The sequence below is a fragment of the Anser cygnoides genome, chromosome 1 (assembly GCF_040182565.1).
Source record: "Anser cygnoides isolate HZ-2024a breed goose chromosome 1, Taihu_goose_T2T_genome, whole genome shotgun sequence".
Taxonomy (NCBI): domain Eukaryota; kingdom Metazoa; phylum Chordata; class Aves; order Anseriformes; family Anatidae; genus Anser; species Anser cygnoides.
In genome coordinates this window covers 43,545,242-43,572,658 of record NC_089873.1, presented here as the reverse complement: position 1 = coordinate 43,572,658, position 27,417 = coordinate 43,545,242, and the positions used below count along the sequence as shown (strand labels likewise).

The window sequence follows — 27,417 nt, the reverse complement described above, 5'->3', positions numbered from 1 at the left end:
GATAAATATTCTATAAACCAGAAAACATTTAAGCACATTTGGAACTTCTGGAGTTCATCTATAAGTTGCCTAAGGGTTCTTAGTTTTTTCCTACAAAGAAACGAGTAATGACACACACACATATATTCCACCATCGTGGATGCAAGATTATAAAAGATTATGACTTTATAATGTCAATTTATCACAGTGCTGCATGTACTGCTACCAAGTACAAATACAAATCATGAAAAACATCTGTAAGCCCCTATAAGTAATTTGTCAGAATACTTTAAAGTACATGTATAATAAATGAAGAACACATGTTTCATATGAACCAAATGAAACTAGAGCTGTACCGAATGCTTTGCCAGAGACTTGAACAGCTGTGGACATCACCTCTCTCTCCCTCTATCCAGCTTTAAAAGGCATTGTTTTCCTTTTAGCTTGACAGGTGATGTTTACAATACCGCCAGTCTTCATGAAAGACAGATTGCCCAAAATATGTCTGCAGACCATTTCCATCTCCTTAAATGATGCCCTTTAATTTTCATTTAGATATTTGGCACTTTCTGCTAATTTACAAAGGGCCCTCACTGATTTGTAATCTGCACCACCCTTGCCAGATTCTAAGAAAACATCAAACACCTACTGCCATTTACATATGAACAAATATCAGCTTACATACTGTACAGTATTTTCTGTCTGGTAGCTACAGTTAAGAGATGGAAAGTTTTTTTCATGTACTGTTCTGTTCAGAGTGCATGAACATAAACACACCACCCACACTTGTACCTTTCTAGGTTCTAAAGAGGCTCGTCTGACTTTCCCGAGCTTGATGCCTCCAGAAGGCTATGGATTTCTTCTGTCGGAACAGAGTACAAGATGGCAACTCCAAAGTCTCTTTGCTATTACGTTCTTCATTTTAGATTAAGGTCACAGCTTTAGTATTATTTAGAATTATACATTTCTTTACACAGAGTAAAACTGAGCAATCAGTCCCCCACCCAATAATATCAATTGAATACTTCCATGTAAAAACAGGGTACACAGTTTAATACTCTCTCTGCAGTCTTCCTACTCTTCCAGTTTTTTTTTTTTGCTTCTCAGATAAGAGCTTCCTGCTTCTCTCATTCCTGTTTCAGATCTAGCTCTGATAAAGATAACCAGTGGGAGATGTTTCCTTTCATTAAATCCCCCAATATTACTTCCTGTACTTTTCAATGTCTACAGTGATTCAACAAACCAGAGAAAGGAGCAACATTTTTCTTACTTGACAACACTGCATTATAAAAAATACTGTTATTAAATTTTGAGTATCCTTTTAAAATACTGAACAGTGCCATATACAAGAAACGTGAATGGATTATAAACATCCTATTACTGAAGTCAACCTAATATGCATCATAATAGGTAATAAATTTATAGATTTATTGTTATTATTATTTTTTATATGTTTTAAAAAGTAGCAGGAACATAAAATACTTTCTTCAGCACTGAACATATGCAATCACCATTGCATATTTAAAAAAAACAACCCTCTCATTATAGGATAGCTTAAATAGCCCCAAGTGTCCCTGAAGAGCTACTGTGTGCTGTGTAAAAGCTGAATAATCCTCCCCATGTCAGAAGGTGACTCTTCAGCTGTTCAGGATCACGAGCTGATATGCTACCACTCATAAAAAAAGATTCAAAACACAAGAACATACATTTAGGTAAAGATCACTGTGATGGTAATGGAATTAATCTGCAAGAACTAACAGCAACATTAAAACCAATCTAGCAAGAATGGTTCGAGGAATTGTAGCTTTTACTTAAAACCAAACCACACTGAATACAGCAAATTCACACAAAAATAACTTCACTGGGAATATGAACTTTTTACATCTTATTTGGCTCATTGTTCCTCTTTACAAAGGTAAATGGAAAAAAGGAGTATGTTCAAACACACTTTCTATTTAAATACATACTGAATGTGTACAGTGTTCATATAACAGCAGAAGTGCAGTCTGTGCAAAAGTACTTCATATCATTATTGCTCTGTGATCTGAATAAAATACTTTAACATATTTATGAAGGCACATTGATAGAAGAAAAGCTGTTTCAATCATCAGTGTATGTTTTAATCATTGAAATAGGGGAGTTCACTTTGGCCCTTTTGCTTAGAAAAATATGACTGATTTTCAAAACCTGATTATTTTTAATATCTAGTCTTAGTATTTACATGGTAGTTTCTTCCCATTCAAGCTCCACATCACCTACAAAAGGAAAACAGATATATTACATTAACCTCCTTTGCTATCAAATAGTAACTAATGGCAGATAACTGTTTAGGCTGAAGTTAAAAGATCTCACAGGGAAAAAAGTGGAAAGCTTGAGCAATGACTGTTACCATGAGGGAGACTAAAGGGGAGAAAAATGCTAAAACTTTACACTCCTGGAGCCAAAAAAAATGCTTGTCAAAGTATTTGTTTATGTTTCTTAAATTGGGAAAGTCGATGCACCTGCTATGAAAAAAAAATAATCTGTATCTGCTTACCTTCCATGGCATCCAGAGAGTCCATCTTCTGAAGTGCTGAATAATTTACAAAACATATGGGTTGAGTACTTCCCTTGCTTGTCAACAGGTCCAATACACATTGATGCAAAAAAATATATTGTGCCTGTGAGATGTGAATTTGAAGATGTTTGATTAGACGAAAAATATACTTTCAAAACAAACAAAAAACTTTTTGAATTTTATAATAACATCCAGATATTATCAAAGTAACTGCAGATTAACTCAGTAATCTCAGTACTATGGTGATATTATACATGCCTGACCTGATTTCATTCATTACAAGGCATAAGGCATTACAATTTGTCACAAGATGTTATTTCAGATGGCTAGTAAAATACATGAAATTATTCTAATCGTTACTGAGAATTACAGGCTGATCCACATTTTTCTGTAAAGGTTTGTTCTATGAAGAGATGATTGACTACTTTTTGTTACTAGTAAGGCTGAAGAAACTGAACATTAATATTTCGGTGAGAAGATTTTCTTCCTTATAGCATAGAGAAAACCAGCAGGGTGCACTCAAATGCAAAAGTTCAAGGAGGATGCAAAATGTTCTGGGAGGATGTACTATGCTAAGATAAAAAACGAAAAAAAAAAAAAGCAAATCAAACAAAAACCCCACATTATTTTTAGTGATACTTCTTGGACTGTGGCATCATTTTTAGCAGACTATAATGTGAAGAGTGGAAAACAAAAGTTACTTTGACATTTCCAAGGGCATAAAGTAACTCTGGGTAATAATCACTGAAAAGAGAAAAATAATGGGCAATGTCAGGATGAAATAAATAACAAAATAAAAGAATGAAAGCAGTCAGAAAAATAAATGGATTAAGTCTATCTTCACATGGGAGTAGATGCAGAAAATGAGCAAGATCACAGAGCCACATATTCATTTAGACTAGAATGGACCTGTTGAGATGAGCTAGTGTAACATGCTGAGTCAGCTAGACCATGTTGCCCAGGACCTTGTTCAGATGGGTTTTGAATATCTCCACAGATGAAGATGACCAAAATAAGGTTAGCTTCCTTCATTTTTGCATGGGTAGATATATTAGTGTAAATTCTCTGCTCAATAATTGCTAATTGTTAAGTTCCAGTGGAATTTAGAATTCAGAGTTTAGAACTCTGAAAGCTTCATAACTTCTCGCATTCATACAGTTAGTTTTGGGCGTGTAGCAATGAAAATCTTTCTACGTTTGCCAGGGGAAAGCGAAGCAGGATATGGGAATGTATGGTATTTCCCAGTTATAATTAATTACATTCTTAATTATTTGGAGGTATTTTTATGGTTGGAAGTGAGAGAGACCAAAAATATCGCTAAAGATTAGTTTATGAGCTTTACCTGGAGTCCAAGGGCAGGCCTTTGTAATGTACAGGCCATCAGGCAGAATACCCTGATACTGAGATTATACCTATACTAGTGAATTAAACTGTGCCTGGGTACGTTGCCAGATGGTGGAACTTGATCAGCCAAACTACTTGAAAATGTTTGAATAGTCGTTCACATAGTTTTGATCCACACCTACCACCACTATCCCCAATAATTCCCAGGTGTGTTTCAGGAGTTATTACAGACTATGGGTTGTTCCCTGTAGAGAGCTTGCATGCAGCCCACTTTTGGGGGGAGTGTGTTAACTGCAGAGGTGCTTAATTGTACAAATATAGGCCATTCTGTGCCTGTTGGTAACAGACAATGATTGCTGGCAAAACGAAAACAATTTTGAAGTTATAAGAAGGAAAAAACTAGGTCTGACAGCAACTGATTTTTAAATTTATTTTACTCATTAATCCTACACTTTCACTGAGGGATCTCTAAACTGAGTTCTGGAAAGGAACTGTCCCTCTCCTCACACCTTTTCTGCTGATCACATGAAATATGAATTGTAGACTACTAAGTAGTGGTTTGTCACAGAACTGTCAGAATAGCTTGATTACTGAATCTGCCATAAAGCTTAACAAGGTTCAGTTCACTTTGGTCAAGTTTTAGCACTAATCTGCATTTTATAGGCTTGCAGACATGAGGTAGAAATGATCTGGATGGAGAACAACCTGCCTCAGGATTTTGAAGCTAGTATACAGATCTATACTTGTTTTGTTCAGAAATCAGAATTATGAAAGCATCTTCTATTACATTTTGGTAGGTCTTTTCATAGCATCTGCCTAAATATGCAAATGCAGAGATAAGAAAAACTGATCAAGTTTTAAAACTGTACACTGATCTTATCAAATATCTTACTGTTTTAAGGTCTGGTTTTGAAGGACCTCCCATTAAATTGTCTTCCAATCTTCGCCTTATTTTCAGATGATTCTGTTTGTAGTCAAAAGCTTAAAACAGAACCAAAAAAGCATTCCCAGAGTTCATCATCACAGGAAATGGGCAATTGTTTAGCTGCATCATGAGTTCAAACGGAAAAATTCAAAGTGATTGGTAAGCAGACAGTACTTTTCAAGAAATGTGATGCTGTCACAAGGTCTCACAAAATCTTAACTGCAATTGCTGAAGAGAGTTTAACCTTCACACATTCTTACACACTTTTCATGTATTTGGACATGATATGGAACAGCAGAAATGTGTTCCCTGTGGAGGAAGCCTCCCTACATCAAAATCAGTTCAAATCTATCAGCAGTGTGGAAGTTTGTCCTGAAACTGCTCACCCATACTAAAAAGTTGGTAAGTCATGCTGTAGAGTAAAAGGTTTTAGAGCAGCCTTGGGTTAGATCTGGCCTGCAGAGCATTTATGCAAGAAATGTAATGCAAATACAGCTAGATTTCCATTCCACTGGGCATTTAGAATCAGTTTTAGATGCTGCTATTATTCCTTTACGGATACCCAGATCTCTAAGTACAGCAGAGGTCTTCCTTACTATCATCACTATATCATCACTAACTGATATCCTTAATTTTACAATGCCCTAATTTTACAAACTCTGAAGTCTGTGCTTAATTCTAGCCATATGTGTTACTTTATTTGCAGGAATTTATTAAGACTCAAGAAATTACCAATAAGGTCAAAGGTAAATGATTTTTTAAAAGTCTGGAGGACTATGCTATATGTATACACAAAAAATACAGTTAGGTAGTAAATAAAGTCAAATTTAGTAGTGTAGAAAAGTCATTTTAAACTCCTGTTCTTTAATCAAAACTTGAACTTTCTCAAACTCTGAGAAATTATGATTTAGATTCTAAAAACTGAGTATCTCAGCACTTTTTTTCAGCACTGGTCAAGACTTTGCTGGCCAAGATATACTTAGATAGAAAAGCATACATTTGCATGATGCTAGTAATCCAAATATGAGTAGGATTTAATAGGAAATATATTAGGTAGCTGAATATCATTAGCTTTCTAGTCTAGTTTTGTAGATCAGATGACTTACTTTTTAACAGCAGGAGAACAGAGTTCAAATATGTGTCTTACCAGATTCTGTACCATACACATTCGTTCACTTCTTAACTCAGCTACAAGGCCATAGATATCCACAAAATCGTGGTCATTTACATGTTGTGTTAAATGGTCTAGTGCAATATAAACACCTGTTCTTCCAACACCAGCACTGCAAACATAATACACAAGATAAAATTAAGTTTGTTTTTGTTTTTGTTTTCTCATTATAGTGTATTTCCTCAGAACATTTTGGTTAAAGTAAGCTGATTGTGAGAAGAAAGTTTTGAAAATTTGAACTCGTTTGCACTACTTTTGTGTGTGTGTCTCCTTAGTGAATGGGATAAAGTGTAATCTGAATTTGAGCTATGTTCTGATTTTGACTTTACAAGGAGTTGTATAGGACAAGTGAGATTTAACTAAATGAAACCCATATAAATGGAAAAACCACCCTACAACTTTTATGTGAATTTTCTAGTGTTCACTGATTCAAAGAATTCACAAGATTTTTTGAAATCACACCCTACACTGATTCTGTGACGCTTTTTCTGTTTGAGACAAAACAACATGGTATCTAGCAAAACGTTTAAAAGAAAATACTTTTAAAAGGAGTACAGGTGTGTAGCACACACTGGTAGCTAGTGTTGTTTTAATTACGGGTTTGAAAATGAATAGTATTTTCTTCAAATCACTATTGGCCTTTTCTGCAATTAGTGTAATAAATACAAGAAATATCACTACAGATAATCAGGTAATGTATAGTAAAACTGTTTTGAACCTGCAGAATCTAATGAGCAGAATATAAAGGATGAGTTTTCTGGATATGAGAACACATGCTGCTGCTTTATTATCACTGGGACCATGGGCAGATTATCTGGCCCATGCTGGTTCCTTCATGTATCTGTGTTGTGCAAACGGCATAGCATTCATTGCAGAAGGGCCCAAAACACATAAAAGTCCTCAAAACACGAAGACTGTGTAGTTCTCTCCTTTAGAAGTTTCTATGGCCCCTTCAGTAGAGGAAAATGTCAAACTATCAATGATAACAACGTCAAATAAAATAAGGAGGTTTTATCCCACATTGTGGATGGCAACTGTAGGACACTGAGGACAAATCAAAAGAACCCCCGTGCATGACAAACTCACTGGCCAGAGAAGGAATTTGTGGCACAAAGTCTAGCTTTTCCTTCCACATATTTCCAGAGTCACACTAAGTGAGAATGAGGCAAAGAATCAAGCCTAGACATCTCAGTTCAGATCACTTGGACCAAGTAACCACCAGACCATTTATTTGAAAGTCTAAGTTTAGATGTTAGATGTTTACAGGCATCCAAGTTTGAAATCTAGCATATGCAAACCCCTACACATATTTGTCATTCTCTGTGGCTCACAAATAGTTTCTTCTTCATGATAATGACACACACATTTTAAACACAATTTTAGGGAATTAATTCTTAAGAAAAGCTGTAACTATAATAGAAGTCATTAAAAGCATGTCAGTTGTTGCTATTCCTCTTCTTAAGATAAAGAGGAAACTTGAGATACATCTAGCAGTACATTATGGCAATTTTGAAATAACTCTTTCAAAGACATCACCTCAATGGGATTTCCGAGAATGGAAGAACAGGCCTACTTTGGTATTTTGCCTCCTATAAAGGAGTAAGGAGCCCTGTTGGAGAAAACTTCATGGCTATCCATACTAAAGCCACACCTGGGCACTCACTATTGTTCTTTGGCAACTTCCCTGAGCATTAATATGCACTTGGAATGATAAGATACTAAATCATGACCTGGTAAATACGCTTACCTGCAGTGAACCACCATTGGTGTATTATCACCTGCTCGACTTGCACGGATAAGTTTTACGAAGTGGATAATTGGTGCAGTAGTTTCAGGGACTCCATGTTCTGGCCAAGAAGTAAAGTTACACTGGCGCACCATCATGCAATCTCCATGCTGTAAAATATAAAATATGGCAGTTTTTAAAAAACAAAGAATATCCATTAAGCTACTTGTAAACTTCTCAGCAATTTCATTTAACAAATAAAGTCAGAATAGCATAACCATAAGATGGTACTTGTATCAAGGGATAATTTGTTGTGCACAGATCTTATTGCAAGTTTTTTTGAGAGAGATGGCATCAAATTAATTTTTCATGAAGTATTAATGACTTCAGCAATCACTCTACATTTGACTTCAGTCACTATACCAGTGTAATTTGTAGATTACATGTCGACATTTCTGTAGCTTGTTTAGAAGTTTAGTGAACTGGGCTGACAAATTTATTTAGGGGAAGGCAACTGTTCTAATACTGACCTAGTATAGTTAAGACAAATGAATACGTTGGTCAACACAAATATATTTTCTATGTATTTGGTGCCCTCTCAATTAGAGCAGCAGTAATAGTAACTCAACACAAACAGCTGATTATGATCTGATATCTAAATTAACTATGAAGGACATAACAATAAAAGCAATGGGTCAGGCCAAAGGTCCGTCTAGCTCAATATCATGCTTCCAACAGGAGTCAATGAAAAATCTTAATGAAAATTATAATACAAGACAACAATGTATCTGTAGTTCCATAGTATATCCCTTCCATTCTTAACAGTTTGCAAGCCATGAACCTCCTCAGTCACAGGTGGTACCTAAAAATTTGAAAGCACTCAACAGACTTTTATTCCATTAATTTCTCCAGATTTTTTGAAGTCCTGTACATTTTCAGCATTCACAATATCTTGCAGCAAGGAGTTCTGCAGCTTAATCAAGTCTTGTGCAATGAATTAATTTTTGTTGTCATTTTGAACCAACCACTTACTCTTTTCATATTGCAAGAAACACTGAGCAACTGTGAACAATTATGTGCAACTACTTTAGGTCTATAGTACTAAAACCGATCAACATAAAACAAAAGAGAAGTGATTTTGGATGCAATATGGCAAAAATTGTGAATGATTTAGTGTATACATGCCTTTCACCTGCACTGGATGATCATCAAGAATCCATCCATTTGGATGGAAGGTGAAGTGCAATCTTAAAGACAGCAATATGGCACATTTAATGGCATGCTCATAAATGACATAACTCCTTGTGGGAGATATTTCAGCTAATGTAAATGGAGCACTTAGACAATTCCAATCCCCTCCTCACTCATCCTACTTAACACATGACTTCGCATTTCGTTAGCATATACTTTTACTCAAAACACCTCCTTTCCTAGTCTTGCTTACTCTGTGTCTTATTTTAGCTGAAAAAAAAATCTTCCCTCAGTCATTTTAAAATGTTCAATTGTCCTGTGCTACATGCACAACATGTCCTTATGGGGCTGACAATCAAGACAATCCTCTAAATGCTGTGCTTCTTTTGTCACATGCACACACTTTGGGATGGTAATGCATCTTTGTATTTGGATAGCTGAGTTCAGGTCCTAGGGTGTGGCTTCACTACATATAACACAGGTCAATGCTGGGAATGCAAAAAAAGGCTGACTTCATCTTGGGTCATCATGACCAGATTCCTTTCCAAGACCACCTTCTGGTTTGACTTAATGTTGAGTGCTAATTTTTCCAACGTGTGGAAACTACAGTGGTGGATCATGGCAAAGATGAACATCTATGCTGTACCCCACACCTCCATTCCCAGCACAGAGTGGGAGTAATACTGATGATTCTCATTTATATTGGGTGAATTTCCTGGGGGTGGAGGCCAATACAGCTGGTGGTACAATGCAAAACAGCTGCGCTGCACCAGAGAATCTTGCCCTTTAATCTGAGAGGGATATATTCAAAGGGATTTGTCTGATAACAGAATGGTTAGGATTACTCCTTTTTAGAAGAGACAACTGAGGTGTCCAAATAGAAACTTCACCTCCCACCGGACCAGAGAGGTTCAGTAACCTTGATCAGTCCTTCATAGCATGTTGGCCATATATCTGAGTTCTTTGTGACAGAAACTGAAGAAAATTTTCAGGAAAAACAAAAACAACAAAAAACTACCACCACCAAGAAAAACAACCAGAAATGAAAACAAAATGCTCAGAAAAAACAGCTAGTAGAGTACATACATATTAAAAGATTAAAAGAAGAACACTGAGAAGTAGTTGGGTGGGATGGAGAACATCTGATGTTCTTTGGGTTGTTGGATAGATTTTATTCAACCAGTTTCCATTTCTGACTTACCCTTTCAATTTTTAGATCTCTGATGGTCCAGTCTATTTGAGTATCTTCCATCAATTTAGTAATTATTATATCCCCAAACACAGTCACTGGTTTATTATCTTCTGGCCAGTATTGATGGCATCTTATCTGCAGTGACATGATTACTAATTAGCAATAATTATATTATAAATTTGACAAAAACTACATACAGAGTTTTCAATTATAGCAATGTTGTACACTGGTAACTTACCCGTCCTTTTTCAAAACATTGTGTAAGCATCACAAGGGTTTTTGCTCTAGTCTCCCACACCATTCTCCAGAAATCACCTACTGTTCCTGGTAATGGTCCCTGAGTTGCAATAAATTCATTTGGACACAAATAGCCCTAAGAAAGAGAAAATATTTAATGCATAATGGTTGGTAAGGAAAAAAGAGTTTGCATGTGACTCATAGCTGTGCCTGTAGTTAACATGCCTAATGCTAGAACCTTGTCAGACATGTTAAAATAATTGGTGTAGGCCTGACTAGTCATTGCATGGCAGATGGCCATGGAGACCTAAGGATGTAAGGCATTTTTTCCACTGTATAGATTAGATATGAACCGATGCTCTAATAAAATTTTGGAAATACCATCCTAACAGAAATGCTTTTAGCAGAGATATTAAAAGGATATCAGGCTAGTATTTCCCTTTAAAAAATACCTAAGTCTTCATATTAACTTTACCGCAGATCCAGTCACAAAGAGATGTGTCAGGGGAAGGCCAGCACAGCAGAATTAAAATAGTGCTAAGGTGCAGCAAAGCCAGAGAAAAAAACTGAGGAGCCGTGTGAGAGCTAGTGCAAGCTACACACAACTGTGATGTTTTTCCAGTGATCCTCAAGAATCACAGAATCATTTAGGTTGGAAAAGACCTTTAAAATCATCAAGTCCAACCATCAATCTAACTCTACAAGTCCACTGCTAAACCATGTCCCTAAGTGCCATGTCCATACATCTCTTAAATACCTCCAGGGATGGGGATGCCACCACCTCCCTGAGCAGTCCTTTCCAATGCCTAACCACCCTTTCCATGAAGAAATTCTCCATGATATCCAATCTAAACCTCCCTGGTGGAACTTGAGGCTGTTCCTTCACATTCTGTCGCTTGTCACCTGAGAAAAAAAGACCAACACACAACTTGCTGCAAACTCCTTTTAGGTAGTTATAGAGAGCGATGAGGTTTCCCCTCAGACTCCTCTTCTCCAGCCTAAACAGTCCCAATTCTCTCAGTCACTCCTCAATAAATCTTGTTTTCTAGTCCCTTCACCAGCTTTGTTGCTCTTCTCTACATTCACTTGAGCACCTCCATGTCCTTCTTGTAGTGAAGGGCCCAAAACAGAACACAGTACTTGAGGTGCGGCCTCACCAGTGCTGAGTACAGGGTGATAATCACTTCCCCAGTCCTGCTGGCCACACTATTTCTGATGCAAGCCAGGATGCCATTGGCCTTCTTGACTCCCTGGGCACACGCTGCTGGCTCATAATCTGCAGGTTGTCAACCAGCACTCCTCAGTCCTTTTCTGACAGGCAACTTCCCAGCTGCTCTTCCCCAAGCCTACACCACTGCATGGGGTTGTTATGACCCATGCGCAGGACCAGCATTTAGTCTTGTTGAATGTCATGTGTCTGGACACGGCCCGTCGATACAGCCTGTCCAGATCCCTTTGCAAAGCCTTCCTGCCCTCAAGCAGATTAGCAAGAACTCCCAAACAATTTGGTGTCATCCACCATCTTACTGAGGGTGCATTTGATCCCTAATCTTTGATAGAAGGTCTTTAAGAAACCTTTCTGTAGAGGTCGATTTTTTTTTCCAGTGTTGGCTTCATTTGTTTAGTTCCTTTATAAATTGATGCAAAATTTAGTGAAAAGGAAGTTAAAAAAATCTGTGTAAATATCCAAGCATGGGTTCTCATGGATCTGTTTTCTCCAATAAACCAAACATACCCTGCAGAACTCTATGTACTACAGAGCATTTAAAATAACAGCAATAGCAATAAGAAGAATATGTTTATACTGTAGAGCAAGCAATCTGTGATATCACAGAGTTCAGCTTATTGTTCAAAAAACTTGACACAGTGGTTTATAGTACCATCAAAGTTCCTTGTTGGAATATAGCCCTATAATTCACAGATGCCTCTTACTTATTCTATCTATAATATGCAGAACAGGTAGCAGTGGGAAACCATGTTAATCCTCCCTAGTTTAAGAGTGAGGTGAGGAACTGTAGTTCAGGGATACAAAATCCACAGTTCAGTTACTGACTTTTTCTTGTTTAAACAGTGAAAATAAAAGTAGCATCCAAGTTTCCATTTTTTAAAGATCTCTATTTTCCTCTCTTTATACATACGCATATCTATATACACCTAGATAAAAAAGTAGGTAAATACACACAAACACTTATTGTATATTTACTCCTATATGTATTTATATATTTACATGTCCACAAATATATGAAGTGAAAACATATAAAGGGTAAAGCTTTAGCCTTGAAAAAATGGTCTATTCACTGATGAATGGTCATCTAAAGTGTGATGCCTACATGCAGTAAAGATAGACAATCTCAGCAGGGAATACTCTCTGCAGCTGGCTTCTGCTGTTAGTTTTCCTTTCCTAAGCCTTGGCATGTTAGTTAGTGACAAGAAGGGTAAAGTCTAGACCATGCTCCATCTCATCTCCTTCTCAGTGGTTGTGTGTCCCAGAGCCATGTTGCCAAGTAACAGCATGGTGTGGCTCTTTCTTTCTACTGCTTGTCAGAATCAGGAAATTACATGCTTTTGCTAATGAGAAGGGAAGATGTTGTTGAGGTATGACACCCATTCTCAGCTCTATGGCTGATTCCCTGTGAATGTCTTCTAGTTGCCTGGGAATAACTACCTCTACTTGCCATTGTGTCATCCATTTAGACTACAGTCTGCATGTCTGGCTATGCGTATGAACAGCCCTTAGTGTAAATCAAGTCTTGACCTCACTTGAGACCATCATCCACTGTTACAACAAAATAAATGCATAATTATGACAGATACTTTGAGTTTCAGGAGGACAAAAATGATATAGGCAAGACTGACGACAGAAAAAATATAGTCAAAGAATTTACTGAGAACACAACTAGAAAATGCGAGGTCTGTGAAGAAAGTTGACAATGAGAAATACAGTATTGTTTTCTTCTTCAAAAAGCATATTTACATTTTCCGCCATCATATTTTTCACAAAATAAGCCATATAAACCCTGACCACCCAAATTACTAGCCATTTCTATAAAACTGTTTGATTATCTTTGAATTATCCTGTTTGTATACAACGGTTCCAACTCTTGTACCAAGACAGAAAATAATGCTCATCTCTAAACAATTGACCTCAGTGGTAGTTTCACTCTTGCCTTTAACAATAGTGATATGAGATGTTTTAAATGAGGTAATTTGATGAACTCAGTTTCAATTAGTATTGAAAATCATTGGTGAGCAATGAAAACAGGAGAATTTATATTTTAACTAGTCAGGTTCAATGCCACAGGAATCACTTGAACAATGCCACAGAAACAGTAGCTGTAGTGAATGAAAGAAAGATTAGAATACTGTTCTTCTTGCAAGTTATTTCTTGACCTGTTCTTGTACTAGAAAATAGAAATAGTAACAATGTGAGAGACTTTCTACTTACAGATACATAGCTGGCATTAATGTAGTCAGATCCGGGAATAGCAGCATCAGGCATCAGCTTTACTCTGTTGTTATTATCTATCATGAAAATAAAGTCGAGTTAACTAGAAGATTTGTTCAAAAAACATGGATTCATATAACAAATGGAGTTTTAAGAATTAAAAAATAATATTATTTTTAATATAACAACATTTGACACAGTGGAACACTCACTACAAAGGCAATTTAACCAATTTCCACTATTGCATGGTCATTCCTATTCCAGAAATATTTTAATATAGTTCTTTTTTGTTAAAATGGTGGATGCTCCAAATCTTCAAACTAGATGTGTGTAGGAGGATCCTCTGACTAATGGTAGCCTCTGTACTTTAAACCATGCTGTTCTAGCATAGGCAACCTCCATACAAATCGGAAAGCAGGGCGAAGGAACTGACAGTCTTTTTATCATGTGACAAATTTGACCCAGACGTTGGCACTTTTCAAACTTCTTTTATGTAACATAAACTCATTGTAACAGAAAAGTTTGTTTCAAAGAAGACTAAATAAAAAGTGATTGAGAGTTTCCAATTTGGGCCCACAGTACGCATTCAGAAATGATGAAAACCAGGAAAGATATATGTAAGTGAACGCTGAAACCAAACATTCCAAACTTCGATGTTTGGTCCACACCTTACTAAAAAAACTAGAACACAAAGTTAAAAAATTGTGAAACTCATCTGTTTATATTTTATTGTGTCACGAATATCAATTTTTAGTGACTGTAATTTAGAGTACGGCTTGAACAAGGCAGTAGATAGCAGTAACAGCTGCTGTGAAAAGTTAATAGCACAGAAAGTAGCATTATTAACCAAGGAATGCCATTCTGCCCATCTCACATCACAGCTAATGCTTAAAATAATAATGACATTTCTTGTCTTATTAACTGAAAAATGAAGCAGTGTTGAGTACAGAGAGACAGACTCCTGTCTCCTGTGATAAAATCTAGCCTTGGCTTATAAGTTATCATACAGTTACTCTGATCTTCTATGGAACCTTTGCAGCACAGTTACACATATCCACAAGAAAGCATACCCAAGCTCCTGTGGTAGCTGAATGCACAAACATGTGGATTTTATATGTTTTAAAAAAATTACTTCTCACTAAAGGGAAAAAAAAAACAAAAAAAACCAGGAAGAATGTTAAAGAGTTTGCTACATGGGTTGAATTACAAAGCTAAGAAACTACTGAGGCTACAGTTTCTTGCACCTGCATATTAAAGCTTGTGAGAGCAAGTTGAAAGCTACTTGCAAATAAACCTGTCTTTAAAAAAAATAAATAAAAAAGGAAATACCAACTACTTGACAGAATTATTTCATAATGCGGACATGATTGTACTGCCATACCAAAGACAGATCAAATAAAACCACAGCTGCATTCCAAATATATGCTGCACTATTGAAGGTAGAGAGCAAAACTGAGGAGTTGATTAGTAAACACACATACATGGCTTTATGTTTGGGAAACGATTCTTAGACCTGTTCCAAGGCAGATCAGCATCAGTTGAAGCAAGGTCTTCAAGAAACTTGGGAAGTTCCTGTAAAGGAATAAAACGTAGAATCACAGAATGAATCATAAATATTTTTTAACAAACCTTTGCATTTCACCTGCAGTAAATATAAGGAATGGATTAATAGCAATTTCCCCTGATACAATCAATCCAGTAAGAGTGAGAATTTTTTAGTTCTGTAACATATTATGTTTCTAAGAAAAGCTGGAAACAATGGAGCATCCCACTTCACTGTCAACCCTAGTTACACCAGCAACATTAGATGAAGCACTGCAAAAAATGTTGTTGAGTTGAAGAATTAAAACTTGCATGAACATTCACCTTTCCAAGTCCAGATAAAGTCAGCCTATCACCTTCTGTAGTTCTTTTCTGTCTCTTCATGAAATCACATACTTGGTAACCATGCCCTACTGACTCAGTCTTATTTTTGAATACTGCCTCTTCCTGACTCCTTTAGCTTGGGAGAGCTTTTGCCACAGCATGAGAACTGATGAGAATTTAATTAAGTTGAGACAACTGGCAATTAGTTATTGTTCACAGGACTGTTTGTGAAAAGGGTGGGAAGAGTTATTTTTGGTCATACCACAGTTTCATAACTGATCATTAGTTCTGTTACAGAAGGGCAGAGATGAATAAATCATTCACATTGAAGAACTTATTTGAAGGGGGTGCTTCTTTACATATATAAGTGTAATTTCCAAAGCTGAGTAAAAGAGGGGAGACAAATTCATGACTTTTTAAGGCAGTAAGTACATTAACGTGATGATCTCACAGTGGTGAAGAGACAGTGAAAAACTCATAGAAAAGCCAGAATTCAGACTATTTATTCTATTTCTCAGTTAACTACATTAACTTTAATAGATTTTCCATTTCTTTGACAAATTTTATATGTAGATATATTTCAACTTCTAAGTGAAGATTCAGATAAGATCTACCTATTGCTCTGAATGTGTACTATACACACTTTTGTTGCTTGTGCTGGGGAATCCCTTCAAATTTCTCTTTTAGTTACTCTCTAGTGGGACAGACAGCCATATAATCAGATTCCATGTCAATCATGTTCAAGTGCTCTTTCACCCTATTTGAGACAGTTTGCATTCTATAAACAAAATTTAATGGGCAACTCTTAGCAAATAAATAAATAAATAAATAAATAAAGTAATGAAAAAATTGAAAAAGCAAGAGTATTTTATATTCCAGTGATTTTCGTCTCATTGCTAAATCAAATATTTTGTCTGTCTCATTCGATGGCTTTTGATATTAATAATTTGATATAAGCATTATCAAAATGGCACAATTTAAAAATGTGACATAATGAACCAAACCAATAATCCATCTAATTTGGTATACCATTTCTTCCAATGGATGATGCCTGACATATAAGAGAGCTCAAAACCCTTCAACTGTATTACATGCAATATTATACCCTGGGCAATTTGTTTATTTCACCAACTCACAAAAAGCCTATGGCATGAAGCATGAGGACTATTTCACTTCTATAATTATATCCTCAATAATGTATAACTGCAGGTGTTTCTGAACATGAAGGGAAAGTTTTATGATGAAAGCAAAGGACTTTCCAACAAGAGACTTGACCTCTTTCTAGCTCTGACACATATTTCCTTGGGGAAAGAATTAGGGGAAGAATTGCAGAGAACAACTAGATGCTCAACTACCTTTGAAAATTAACAAGGGACTAGATCCCATCCATGCCCTTCAAAATCTTGCTGAATATATGTTTCATCTAGGGATGAAAAGTCTATGATTTTGCCTGTTCTTCTAAAAAGAAAGTTTGTGACTTAAAGTCTTACAATATAAAGAATGTCTGGCATTAAATTTATATCCTTATGTCAAATAAATAGATAACATGGTTAATAGACATGAAGTAAATATAAAATTAAATGAAGGACTGTAATATATTATAGGAAAACATCATTCTCATTTCTTTAAAGCACTTGTTGCTTTAAAATCTTGCATTTGAATCAACCTCTGCCATACACAAAGTACATTTCTTTTATCTTTGAGTTGCCTCATTGTTTTGTCTCAACAATCCCTTAAAGAACTAAAGCCTCAATCCTATGACTGAACCTAAAGAAAGATCCCTGTTCTCAGAACAGAATGACTTCTGTAAATTATTGTTAGGATTTGATAAGAACAGTGAAACACACCTAAGGTGTCAAAATTCCTCTCATTCGAAAAGCTGAAACTCTCCCACAGAATTTTTGTCCTTGAAGTTTGCATTAAGGAAAAAAAAATAGATGAAATGTCTAGGGTGTTTTGCAGGTGTTATCGACTGTGGGATCTCATATCAAGTGCATGTCGTGTGATCTTACTTGCCTCATTTGACTCACTCCTCTGAGTCTTAGCTTGCCAGGTAACTATTACAAAAGTAGTACTATTATACAGTAGTCCATATTAAAGAGGAAATATAGAAGCAGATTATATTGCTTTTGTAATGATGCTACCACACCTGAATGAGAGCTTAAAAGCCTTGTACTAATTCTCTGCATCAGTATGGATTTCAGTCAATGATCATTTTCAGAATTGGGGAAAGACTATTTGGATTCCCAGATTCAATAACAATTTGTCACAGAAACCACATTTCATTGCAGACTCATAAAGCTTTCAAATAATTCATTTGAACTTTGTTTACTGTAGTACTTTTATGGTACTTTTGTGGTGGCATTCAAAGGTATTTCACTTTTTTATTCATGAACAGACGTTATTGTAAAAAAGTATTTCTGTTTCAGTAATTTGCCAGCTACTAGAAAAACTTGATTTTCCAAAGGCATTGAGAGATATCTTCTGGAAAGCTGGAAGTTTGAATATCAGTTAGGCAGTGCCATCAGTTCCTGTGGTTCCCTATGGTTTCTTTAAACCGGTCTTTTCTGATAAGGCATGAATCCAGATCCATTCTGAGGTCCAGATCCTCTACTCATCATTTTACATAAAGGCAATGTTCATATGTGGTCCAAGACTGAACCCCAGAGATCTCTAAGCACAGCAGCTAGGTCAGTCCAGTAAATTAAATGAGCCCAAAAATGTCCCTGGATTCCAAGACTACATGTAAGGAAGAAAGCTACTTAATGCTAACAAAACTGTGTAACAGGTATGTTGTCTACAAACTGCCTATTGGAAATGATCCCTGGACTACTTTACCTTCCAAAGTGTACCTTGGAATTGTCCAGGATGACTTCTTACTGGAACAGTCCAAATTCAAGGCAGGGAATATACTAACAGTTTATTAGTATAAATTACCATATTTTTACAGCCAGTTCCTAGTGTGCTTGAATTTACTAATAGCCAGTGAGAGAACCCAAGAACGCTCAGGAACAGGCTACATGCTTTAAATATAATGGTCCATGGGTTTATAGCCTGAATTCAGCTCTCCTACACACATTGTATGAGCCTTGAGTCATTTACGTCAAACTAAAGCATTGCCTACAGATGGAAACAATGCAGGTCATGGGGTCTGTTTGCTAGCTCTGTGCACTGTCTGTTTGCTTCTATGCATTGTCATTTCTGATGTCATTCAAGTGCATTGTCAGTCCTGTTTCTCATCTGACAAGATAGGTGCTGCAGATGCTATAGATACACTCTCAGTCAAGGACTGCACCTATTGTTTAGTTCTGATTGCTCTTGGACAAGCCTTCTGTGAAGGCTCTTACAAACTTAGGATTGATGCATCCCAACAAAGAGAAAGTCAGGCAAAAAGCCAGGGGCCTTCAAGGATGAACATGGAGCTCCTTGCCAAACTCAAACAGAAACAGGAGGCCTACCGAAGGTGGAAGCAAGGACAGATAGCCTGGGAGGAATCCAGAGTAACTGTCAGAGCAGCCAGGGATCATGTTAGGAAAGCCAAAGCCCTGTTAGAATTAAATTTGGCCAGGGACATCAAGAGCAATAAGAAAATCTTCTATAGGTACATCACTGATAAAAGGAAGACTAGGGAAATTGTGGGCCCTCTCCAGAAGGAAATGGAAAAGCTGGTTACACAGGATATGGAGAAGGCTGATGTACTCAATGACTTTTTTTTGCCTGAGCCTTCACCAGCAAGAGCTCCAGCCACAAAACCCAGGCCCCAGAAGGCAAAGGTGGGGACTGGGAGAACGATGAACCAGTGAGGTTCCCACTGACTGGAAGAGGGGAAACATAACCCCCACTTTTAAAAAGGGTAAAAAAGAAGACCAGGGGAGCTACAGGCCAGTCAGTCTCACCTCTGTGCCTGGCAAGATCATGGAGCAGATCCTCCTGGAAACTACAGTAAGGCTCATGGAAAATGAGGTGATTGGTGACACCCAACCACAACATGGCTTCACTAAGGGCAGACCATGCAGACACGGGCAGTGAAATTGAGTGTACCCTCAGCAAGTCTGCCAATGATACCAAGCTGTGTGGTGTGGTCAACACACTGGAGGATTAGGAGGCCATCCAGAGGGACCTTGACAAGCTCAAGAGATGGGCCCACACAAACCTCATGAAGTTCAACAAAGTCCTGCAGCTGAGCTAGGGCAATCCCAATACAGGCTGGACAGAGAGAATGGATTGAAAGCAGCCCTAAGGAGAAGGACCTGGGGGTGTTGGTTAATGGGAAGTTTGACATGAGCGGGCAATGGGTGCCTGCAGCCCAGAAAGCCAACCATATCCTGGGTTGCATCAAAAGCAGCGTGGCCAGCAGGTCGAGGGAGGTGATTGTCCCCCTCTACTCTGTTCTTGTGAGACCTCACCTGGAACACTGCATTCAGCTTTGGGGCCCCCAGCACAAGAAGGACATGGGCCTATTAGGATGAGTCCAGAGGAAGGCCATGAGGATGATAAAAGGACTGAAGCACTTCTCCTAGGAAGACAGTCTGGTGGAGTTGGGGTTGTTCGGCCTGGAGAAGGGAAGGCTCTGGGGAGACCTTATAGCGACTTTGCAGTACCTAAAGAAGACTACAGGAAAGCTGGGGAGGGACTCTTTGTCAGGGAGCGTGGTGATAGGACAAAGAGTAATGGTTTCACACTACAAAAAGTGTAGATTTAATTAGATATTAGGAAGAAATTCTTTACTCTGAGGGTGGTGAGGCACTGGCACAGGTTGCCCAGAGAAGCTGTGGATGCCCCAAACCTGGGAGCGTTCAAGGCCAGATTGGACAGAGATTTGAGCAACCTGGTCTAGTGGAAGGTGTCCCTGCCCATGGCAGGGGGGTTGGAACCGGGTAATGTTTAAGGTCCCTTCCGATCCAAACTATTCTGTAATTCTATGCTTCTGTGATTTTAAGACATCACTACACTCTGGTACATGGAAGCTGAAGCTCAGAGAGAAATGAAATGGAAGCCCAAATGAATTATTATGAATTGACTATATAGTTTAGTTGAAGAAGGCTTCAGCTACTTGAGTTTGATTATGTTTTAAATGGATTGCCAACATTTTTACTTGATAAAACACTTGTCTATTTTAAGTTTTAAGTCATTACAATACTGTAAGGGTTACCTAATGTGGGTCACACGTAAAGAAAGTAGTATTAGAAACTTTCCAGTGATGAACATTAGTTAACATGTGAAAATGTTATTGCTAGTAAAACTTTTCATCTGCTCAGTCATGCATAGTATAACTATAATCACTCTTGTTCAAGTGAAATAACAGTTCTAGTCTTGGAAGAAAAAGTTTTCCTTGCTTTACTGCTCAGAGAATTTTATGGTGCTTTTTATTATTAAATCCAGACCAATTTTACCTAAGGAGCATAACAAAAAGCTGTAGGAAATACCATTAATCTTTTCACACTTTTGTTGGCTTTCCCTAAGAGACTGAAATATTATAATCTAGCAGAAGAAAAGCCAATTGTTTAGTCTTCACTTCTGTTAATCCAAATGGTAAGCAATGCATGGTAAATCTATAAATCCAAAACAATAAAGTCACTGGAGACTGACAATTTATTTTTGTGAGGGCAAATGACTGTATGTGTTAAAAATGATGATGATGATGATAAAGATTCTGAAATAACAAGGAGAAAAGATATTGTTGAGAACAAAAATTTGATAGCCATAAAAATGTTACTTAATGAAAATAGTGAAAACTTTGAGGTTTAAATGTGTAAATATATATACATTATATATATGTAATGTATATTTTGAAAGCTGGTCTCTTCAGAAGGAAACACAAGCTTGCTGAGTTCTTCTCATACATGAAGATGGAGGCTCTTCACATGGACACTTCTCAAAAGCATGACAGGTATGACCTATTATTTGTAAAGAAATGCAAAGCAAGACTACTGTGCATACACTTTTTACTGTCTGCACTGAAACCTATGAAAGAAAAACATTTTGGAACTCCATGGCAATATGACTGGGCCCTGAACATTTCAGAAAATAAATGTCAGCTGTGTTTTTGGTGAGGAAAATTAACTTAGTAGTTAAATATATCTGTATATATGTAGAAACTATTCCTAAATAATCTGTTCTCGATTAAGCAACATATACATCACTACATATGCAAAAACATAAATATTGTGGTGTTCTTGCAAAGATTGGAGTCTAAAGAAGATCATCTCTTGCTGACACTTATGTGAATAATTCTGATCAGGTTGCAGTGTAGACTGCAGAATCCAAATCAGGTAATATTACTTTCTAAACAATCAACCTGGTAATTGGGTATTGATTATCAAGGCCAGAGTCCTTCATGGCGTTGCCTGCTTAAAATGGACATGAAATGTGACACACGAAATGACAGAAGGTCTTGCGATGTTGTGACAACTGCTAGCAACATACCGAAAATTCTTCCTGAAACTTTAGGTTGTTGTTTGTACAAAGCTCTTCGACATGTTGTAGGAAGGATTTCTTGCTTATTGGCCTGCAAGTAATGACAGAAGAATTAGAGACCTATAGGGGATTTCTTTATCATTCTTTTAATTTGTATTTAACTGCAGTTTTATTAATAACATTTTCCAGTTCAATAGCAATTCATATTAGCAGACACAAAATTATAAATTGTTTACGGTCCACTTAATTGGTTTCTTTTCAGTCTCTTGAAAAAGAAGCATTTTCTCCTATTGTTTCCCCTCACCGAATTTTTCAGTTGCTAATGTTAACACTACTGTTGGGTAGGATTGTTTTTTATAGGTAACAACATTCCAAAGCAAGGTTTTGACATTAATGGATGTTTGTAAAGTTACCATTGCATTCTAAAGTACATAATACTTCTTTGTCGCACCGAAAACATTTTATACATTGCAAGGTTTTAGACACATAAAATATTGCAGTGACCTCATTCTCATAATGACATGGTTTTTAAACCCCAAGGAGTTTAAATATCCCTGTATTACTTCCCAAGCTAAAACACAGACATGCAGGCTTCACCCTAGAGAGAGAGAAAGCATTTCTCCAGTTACCATGCAATTAGTCATGCTTTTATGATTTATACGCAGCTTGGAGTTTTTTTTCTGTTGTTGGTTTTTGTTATTTTTTTTTCTAATAAACATGGAAGAGGGAACCACACATTGAGATTCACCAATGACCACAAAATAAAAATTTTTAATCTACTTACTTGATGGATTTTCTATAACTAAGTAACCTGCAACAGAGATTTTTGTTAAATGTAGCAAGTTGTGAATTAACCAATATTGTGCATGTTAATAGATTTTAGATGAACTATTCAATTAACTAAAGAAACAGATTTATTTCTCTCATGGATTCAAATACGTCAGATATCTTGGGGGATACTCTCACTTAGTTCTTATCTCAAGTATTGGCAGATATGGTAGCTGCAGTTTCTATCATTCCCTTCAGATCATTTTACAATGTTCTGGGCTCATATGAACCTGGGAAATCCATACCTCGAGCACACCACTTCATATACATTGACAAGCTTCATTTTACACTGTGTACTCAACGTCATTCTTCTGAGGGACGTTTCAGAGAACAGAGATTGGATTATTCTGACTGAATACAGACACCTGTATCTGAGCTAGTCACTCTAGACTCTTTTTATAATCAATCAAGACAAATAGCTATGATTTCATCTCATTTTAAGCAGGTATCTAAAATGAGTCACAGGTGAATTATGCTATCAGTGTGCCTCTACAGAAGGAAACAGTAGCAATGTTTTTGTTTTTTTTTTAAACTAAAATTAGTATCTGTTTTCATGCTCATTTTTTACAGGTTTAATTCTGTTTCTGGAACATAGTTATTTTAAAAACTGTGCAACATACTTTAACCTAATTCCACAGCAGGTTTCATGTAGGTGTTACATAAGCATAAGCATACAACCCCAGGGACCTTTCAGATAGTCTTGTAACCTAGTCATCATCATCACCTCTGAATTTAAGAATGTCTCAGCGTTATGGATTTAGAAGACAAATGTCAGGTACTCGGACTCAGAAAGATTGCCTAAAGGACTAAGTGAAAAAGTTTGAACAAATACAACTTAAAAGATAACTTGCCTCTTCAAAAAAGCTCTAAGTATACATTTTGAGTTTTGCTCTCTCCAAAATTCATACATGCTTAAAAACAAATCTTACAAAAAATATTCTATGATACCAATATAAATGCCTACTACTGCCAGAATTTCAGTAGAAAATACAATTTCCTTTAAAAATACTTGGTTTTGTGAAGTTGTTCTTAAATATTTACATTTTAAATTAGGTAACAAAATTAGATTGATACAATTGTTGTACCATTTAATATTAAGCATCTAAAAAGTTAATGTCAAAGCTACTGAACATGCCTTCATGGTACATATGTCGCTATGACAATGCTTGTCAAACTGGCTATGAAACATCTGGGTCACTTTCACTGGAGTGAAAAGAAGTGTAAGAATTCACAGAGAAAGGCTCAAACTCTTTGCTTGAACTCAAGCATTTACTAGGACAACTGAAGGAGAGCTTTAAGCAGAAAATAAGAAGGCAATAAGACAACAAAGCATGCAACTCTATTCAGAATTTTTAGACATCTAGCTACTGTTACTGTAGCACTTTTGTTTGCATTACACATCAGCTGAAACTATGGTCTAGTAATATTGGCAACATTATAGGGCTACAGTTTTCAGAAGGGAAAGTATTCTTAATAAGTGTGCCAATGTATTGCACACATACACTTGCCACTGAGCAGAAAGTAAACACTGGGTTTAGGGCTTTTTTAGGACAAAATTATAAGCAGTCCATACAAAGAAAAAATATTTGCTTTTCCTTTGAACTCATCTATCTTCACCATAGAACAGCAGAATAAAAGTAATCTCCCAGCTGACATTCTAGAAATTTTTGGAATGCTGTTATCTTTCCTCTTCTCAAACTGGTAGCAAATAGAGGCCTACTGCACCACAGTTTGGTCATTAGGTAATAAAAATTACATCAGTGCTGCACATAAGCAACCTGAATATGACATTTAGTGCTTCATTGCTGAAGGTACATGGATCCAACAACAAAGAACACAGAGACAAGCAGCACCATAACACAACCCCCTCAATACTTCACTTTATTCTCACTCAAAGCAGAGAAGTAAAGCACTGAAGAAGCATAGAAAATGAACTAAACAGGGCTACAGATGGTACTTTCTTGTTCATTTTTTTAAATGTTACTGACAGGCATTTTTTTATAGGCATAATCATATATTATCTTTAAGAAGCACTAAATTTTAAAGAAGGCACCTACACTTTGCCACTTTAACCTATCTTTAGATATTGTAGTGAAGAACTTGGTTGTTAGAACTACTGAACTCACACTTCTGTTGGTAGCAAGTGTACATTGCAGTAGCTTGGCAACTCAGAAAATAAGACTGTGGCAAAGATACTGGCTTTGCTGGATAAGAATCTTCAGAAGGAAAGATCTCTGTACCCTCACTACAGGTTTATAAAAGATGGCTATGCTCAGCTTTAGCATCCTCAGGCATTAAAAAAACAGCATTTTTCTCCAAGTCTCTTGAGAATGACATATATAGTGATAATCTTACATTATTTGGTCAATGAACCTATCTACCTGTAATCTCATTCTCCACATTTCCGTATCTTTTGTATAAAGCACAAGAACTTAGATATCATTAGATCTTGATGAGCACAATTAGAATCAAACTATGAAGTTGCCAATTTCCCTATTTCAGCAGGACAATTCCAGGTTCCCAGTTGTCCGACTTTGAAACCAGGGAAGAAAAACATTCCCTAAGATAAAGAATGCTTTATTGCCTTAAATCTGATTTTCTTTTAAAACAGTGTATTGTTTCATGTGTGGGATTTTTTTGAAGTCTATCAAAAATCTGAATCCCACTCAGATTACTTATGATAGAGCTAGAAAGAAGCCATTTATTTGTGTTGGCAGTGGTAACTGAAGACCATATTGTCACACAGACTCAGCTTTCTTTCTGGGTCAATCATCTGAAATCCACAGAGAATTAAAACTTTGTCCAAATGGAAAACAACAGAAATGAGAATGTAGGCAAAAGGCTTAACTCATAAGCACCATTGACACTTCCTAGGAATAATGAAGGAACTAATTTTTAGCAAGTTAATTGAAAGCAATATGGAGCTTAACCCTTCCTGAATATTAAAGGCCTCGGGAAAGAGAACACATGGTCATTTCTCCCGTTGTACCAGGACACAAAGAGTTATAAACCTTGTACTCCTGGGATACAAAGCTCAGGAAGCCTATGAGTGATAGCTGATTACTGAAGGGAAGCTTGTTGAAGGAAAAGGTAAGGCAGGAGCCATGGCTATCCTCCCTCAAAGAAAGAAGAAACAGGCTGGTCCGGAGAAAGTTTGTGTAGAAGTATTACTTTGAACATAGACACCTACTGAGGGCAGACTATTCAGGAAAAGTGAGACAAGATGAGAATTTTATACACAATACTTTTCCATAAAGAGTTCTAATTGCCTGTTATTTATTTGCAAGGTTTACAGTGTCTGTAATTATGAAATATTTCTTCTAAATATGTGCCCATTTGCTTGTCAATCTGTCTCACATGGAATGAGTCAAAAGCCTAAAAGTATCCACCACAAAGTGTAACTTTCATGGAAAGATTTTAAGAAACAGGGACCTACATGGCTTTACCCCTTCTACAGAAATCACTGTGAAAGTAGGTGCCAGAGAAGTTCTCTCCCAGGTGAGCACCTTGAATACAGAGGAGTTACTTGTCTCTGGCTAAGCCTGGTGGGCCCTGAAAATTTACAGGAAACAATTCACAGCAGATGAATATCTGCTTTGAAAAATGAATTGACAAACACTATAGACAAGATATAAAAAGTAAGAGATGAGAGGACCTAGTATATAAATATTTAGTGCACTAAATGAATCAATGTTTAATTCAGCCTAGACTGATGGGCTATACATGTTTTAAAGAATTAGATTTTTTCTGTTATTGCCTGTTCCATATCATCTCTACTATCATGGATACCAATGCATTTCCCAAACTTCCAAAGTCAACATTTTGGCTTCATAAAGTGGACCTCATTTTCTGCTGAATACAGTAGAATATAATTCCCTGAATGCCCTCTGAAGGTACATCTCATTAATTAATTGTCTAACAAAGACTTGCTGAGAGAAGGTGTATATTCAGCAGCCAGTATTTTCAGACACTGAAATTTTTCAATATTTTTTTCTGATGACCATGATTGCACAATTATTATAGGGAATTGTGATTTACCATGAATTTCCCGATTTGAAAAAAATGTTGACTCAAAAAAACCTCTTTTGGCTACTGACATTACCAGAGCAGAATCTTACATACACTGAAACATTCTTTAAAGCTTGAAAGGAGTCTAATAAACTCAAAAGTTTTGAGCAGATCAAAGGTATCCTGTCCCCTCATTACTGTATATGTGTAATCTAGTAGGGTCATGCAGTACGTTTACTGACTTCTAGTTGAAAAGATTGCATGAATACTGTCCTGAGGAGTGCTCAGTTAATACCTCCACTTCAATCTTTCACAATTTGCCATAATGTTCAACAAAGAGCCTGGACAAGGAGCCTGCTGTAGCTCCAGTACAGCTACTGTTTGAAAAATAATAGTCCAAAATATAACAGCTGCATCCTGTAGCTTACAAGAATGGCCTGGGAGCAAGTCTTTGCTTCAGTTCATTAGTGGCATGGGGAAGGAGGAGAGAGGAAAATACAAATGGAAGGAAATAAACTCCACACCAAAATG

The 27,417-nt window shown here is 36.7% G+C and overlaps 1 protein-coding gene across 3 annotated transcripts in view; it reads right to left on the bottom strand.

The window, feature by feature from the left end:
• Positions 1 to 123: 123 nt before the first annotated feature.
• PTPRQ (protein tyrosine phosphatase receptor type Q) overlaps positions 124 to 27,417 on the bottom strand; it is a 137,807-nt gene continuing 110,513 nt past the window's right edge. For 2 of the 3 annotated variants that reach the window (XM_066993533.1, XM_066993539.1), the window contains 10 exons: positions 22,835 to 22,861; positions 22,060 to 22,141; positions 15,249 to 15,339; positions 13,768 to 13,844; positions 10,324 to 10,458; positions 10,095 to 10,220; positions 7,724 to 7,872; positions 5,953 to 6,088; positions 2,516 to 2,639; positions 124 to 2,234 (listed from right to left, as the gene is read on the bottom strand). In XM_066993533.1, the coding sequence (XP_066849634.1) occupies positions 2,197 to 2,234; positions 2,516 to 2,639; positions 5,953 to 6,088; positions 7,724 to 7,872; positions 10,095 to 10,220; positions 10,324 to 10,458; positions 13,768 to 13,844; positions 15,249 to 15,339; positions 22,060 to 22,141; positions 22,835 to 22,861 (985 nt within the window). In that variant the 3' untranslated portion in view covers positions 124 to 2,196. The remainder of the gene's footprint in view (positions 2,235 to 2,515; positions 2,640 to 5,952; positions 6,089 to 7,723; positions 7,873 to 10,094; positions 10,221 to 10,323; positions 10,459 to 13,767; positions 13,845 to 15,248; positions 15,340 to 22,059; positions 22,142 to 22,834; positions 22,862 to 27,417) is intronic. The other variant, XM_066993540.1, reaches the window with a different exon arrangement.